Genomic DNA, 3,385 nt, shown 5'->3' with positions numbered 1-3,385 from the left:
TTGGCAGCTTAATGCTTAGACATAGAGTATATTTTATGTTTTCCCAAAGACACTTCTTGGGAGAGAGTGTGAGACTAAATAAAATGCCTAAAAAGCTTATTTACAGAAAACAGGTCATGTTTTAGGGTTAGGGGAAGAAAGGAAATAGGAGCACTAAGTGTTTAGAGCACAAAACAATCAGTTACTGCAACCATCAGAACAAAGTTAGTGGAAAAACCACTATTTCCCCATCTTGTGTGTTTGGATATGTGTGTGTGTGTTTGCATGTGTGTACCTGTGTGTATTTTACATATTTCTCTGTGCTTTGCATATTTCTCTGTGCAGACATGAAGGAAAGAGGAGGAAATTGGTGTCTTGTATCATTTCTAACTTAATCCACTTGACATAAGATCTCTGACTGACCCTGGAGCTGCTCTGGCAGCCAACAAGCCCTAATGGTAGCCTGTCTCTTCCACCCACAGTACTGGGACTACATGTGCACATGTCCATGCCCAGTTTTTTATGTCGATGCTGAGGATTTAAATGTTGTGGGCAGTGAACATTCTTATTTACTTATCTCTTGAACCACTGGCTTTTTAAATTTTTACTTTTAAATAGAACTACTAGTGAGTCTTCACTGAGTGTTACATAGATTGAGATAAGTTGAAACTACAAAATCAACAAAATCCTTAAGACAGCGGTCAATGTTGAATTACATAAATGCAAAACTGTCACTTAGTATACAGGTAACAAATCTTTCAATGGGGTTTCTCTAAGGACCAAACTCACCCATCACTGCTCTCCGAAATACTTGATGTTCCTGCATCTAAAACAGAGTACAAGGGCAGTACCTCTGCTATTAAGGTAAAATTCTTTTTTGTGAAATTTGTTTTCTTAAGAATTTTGTTGGAGACTCGCCTGCCAGAGCAGGGGGGAGGGAGTCGCTGGCTTCCAGCTGCAGGTGGGACCCCCCCAGGTCACTCTGGCTGTCTTCAGGGTCGTGGTGCAGCCGAGACTTTAGGCGACCCCCAGGTGATCAGCGACTGCGCCTCAGCGGACCGGGTGCATGCCGGTTAGCCGGCGAGGATGCAGCGAGCATCCCGAGCAGCCGCCGCTGCGGCAGCCGCAACCACAGCGCGACCTGAGGACGCGGTGCCAGCGGCTGCCGAATTTTCCCCTGCAGAGAGCCAGAGAAGGAATAAAACGAAGAAAAGAAGCCAAAATCTCGGCTTCGTTTGGTTTTTGAGCTGTTCAAAAACTAATTTGTTTATGAAAACGCCCTGCGCCTGTAATCGGGACAACTGGAGGCAATGGATCCGACCGACCCCTGCTCGCTGGTACTTATTTACGTAATTTCCATCCTCGTTTCGGTTCCCTTCGGTGTTTGGGAACTTCAGAAACTAAAGGTTGGAATACACACTGAAGCATGGTTTATTGCTGGTATCTTTCTGCTGCTGACAATCCCTGTGTCCCTCTGGGGGATTCTGCAGCACTTAGTGCATTTCTGAAACCTATTATAAGGATTCTTTGGGTGGTCCCAATATACAGTATGGATAGCTGGTTGGCTTTGAAATTTCCCCAAATTTCCATCTACGTGGACACCTTGAGGGAGTGCTACGAAGCATTTATATGTCATTTATAACTTCATGATATTCCTTAACAACTACCTAGCAATCCGATTCCCCAATGTGATACTCCACCTGGAAGCTAAAGATCAGCAACAGCTTCTCTGTCCTCTGTGCTGCTGTCCACCCTGGGCTATGGGAGAAATACTGCTTTTTCAGTGCAAACTAGGAGTGTTGCAGTACTCTGTGGTCAAACCGATCACCACTGTGACAGCGTTGATATGTGAGATTGGTGGTGTCTACGGTGAAGGGAACTTTAGTTTCTCCAACGCTTGGACTTACTTGATTATATTAAATAACCTGTCAAAATTGTTTGCAGTGTAGTGTGCTGCCTCTGGCTGTTTTACAATGTTCTGAAAGAAGAGCTCAGCCCTATAAAACCTGTTGGCAAATTTCTTTGTGTCAAACTGGTAGTCTTTGTCTCATTCTGGCAAGCAATGCTTATTGCTTTGTTGGTTAAGGTTGGCGTTATTTCCAAAAAGTGCACCTGGGAATGGCAAAGTGCCGAAGCTGTGGCCACAGGCCTGCAGGATTTCATCATCTGCCTGGAGAAGTTCTTCGCGGCCATTGCCCATCATTACTCCTTCTCCTATAAACCGTACGTGCAAGATGCAGAGAAAGGCTCGTGCTTCTACTCCTTCCTCGCCATGTGGGATTTGTCAGACATTAAAAATGATATTTGTGAGCAAGTGCGATGTGTCGGGAGAACAATGCGAGGTTATCCCCCCAAAAAATGTTTTCCCGAAGACCCAGAGCATACTGAACACCCAAGTCTGCTCTCCTCATCGCCACGCGATGCAGGTTCTCCAGGTTCACTCCACGGCCAGTATCAGGGCTTTGCACATACGATCACTTTTGACATAATCCACTATTAAACACCCCTTCAGCACATCAAGTGAGGCCTTCAGGCTCCGTCCGTGTCACTCAGACTGTGATTGGATGCTGGTTATGTTATTTTCTATTTCTGTAATAAAACACCATGCCCAAGGCAACTTCTAGAAGGAAGGGTTTGTTCGGAATGGGGCCTGTGGTTCAAACGGGATACATACAACCTCATCAGCACCATGGTTCAGGCAGGAAGGCATGGTGCTGTAGCCCCAGCTGAGAGCTACATTTAACTCATATAAGAAACCGAGAGCTCACTGGAAATGGTACCAATCTTCTGAAACCCAAGGCCACACAACTCCTCCAACAAAACCACACTTCCTTATGCTCCCTCAAGTAGTTCCACTACCTGGAGACCAAGCATTCAAATACATGAGCCCATGAGTCTGGTCTCATTTAACCTGCCACAGAGATGCTGGAACAGGCGATTAGCAAACATCCATCAGCCACAGAGATGCTGGAACAGACCATTACATCCATCAGCCACACAGATGCTGGAACAGACCATTGCATCCATCAGCCATGTATAAGAACAGTCACTGCTAGGGAGTAAGAATTTGGAAGGCATCTCCCAGAACCCTTACTTCAGCTCCACTGTTCCCCTCTGCTGTGGGTAGTGGCACACTTTATTCACGCATTTCAAAAGTCACCCTCACTGTTCTGTTATCCCAGGAACCTAATGGGCAATTGTGAAAACCATGGGGAAAGCATTAGTGTGGTGCAGAAGAGAGAGGGTCTTTTGTTCTCAAAGCCCCTGATTGTCACATTCAACTAATCTGGCTGGAATGTAAAATCCCGGTCATAAAGACAGGAGAGGACACATTGTATCCTTTTCTTTTTACATCTTCCCATTATTATAGAGAGGATGACAATGTCAGGTAGCAAAGAGCAGTTGA

General features: G+C 45.3%; 1 protein-coding gene across 1 annotated transcript; it reads left to right on the top strand.

Annotated features, from left to right (window-relative positions):
* Nucleotides 1–1,065: 1,065 nt before the first annotated feature.
* Nucleotides 1,066–2,479, top strand: LOC119802231 (transmembrane protein 184C-like). The gene is given in 5 exon segments (XM_042054194.1): nucleotides 1,066–1,317; nucleotides 1,320–1,482; nucleotides 1,485–1,606; nucleotides 1,608–1,925; nucleotides 1,928–2,479. Coding segments are annotated over 5 exon segments (1,407 nt in total).
* The last annotated feature ends 906 nt before the right edge of the window (nucleotides 2,480–3,385 follow it).

Source organism: Arvicola amphibius, chromosome 15, assembly GCF_903992535.2.
Source record: "Arvicola amphibius chromosome 15, mArvAmp1.2, whole genome shotgun sequence".
Taxonomy (NCBI): Eukaryota; Metazoa; Chordata; class Mammalia; order Rodentia; family Cricetidae; genus Arvicola; species Arvicola amphibius.
This window is presented reverse-complemented; position numbering and strand designations above follow the sequence as displayed.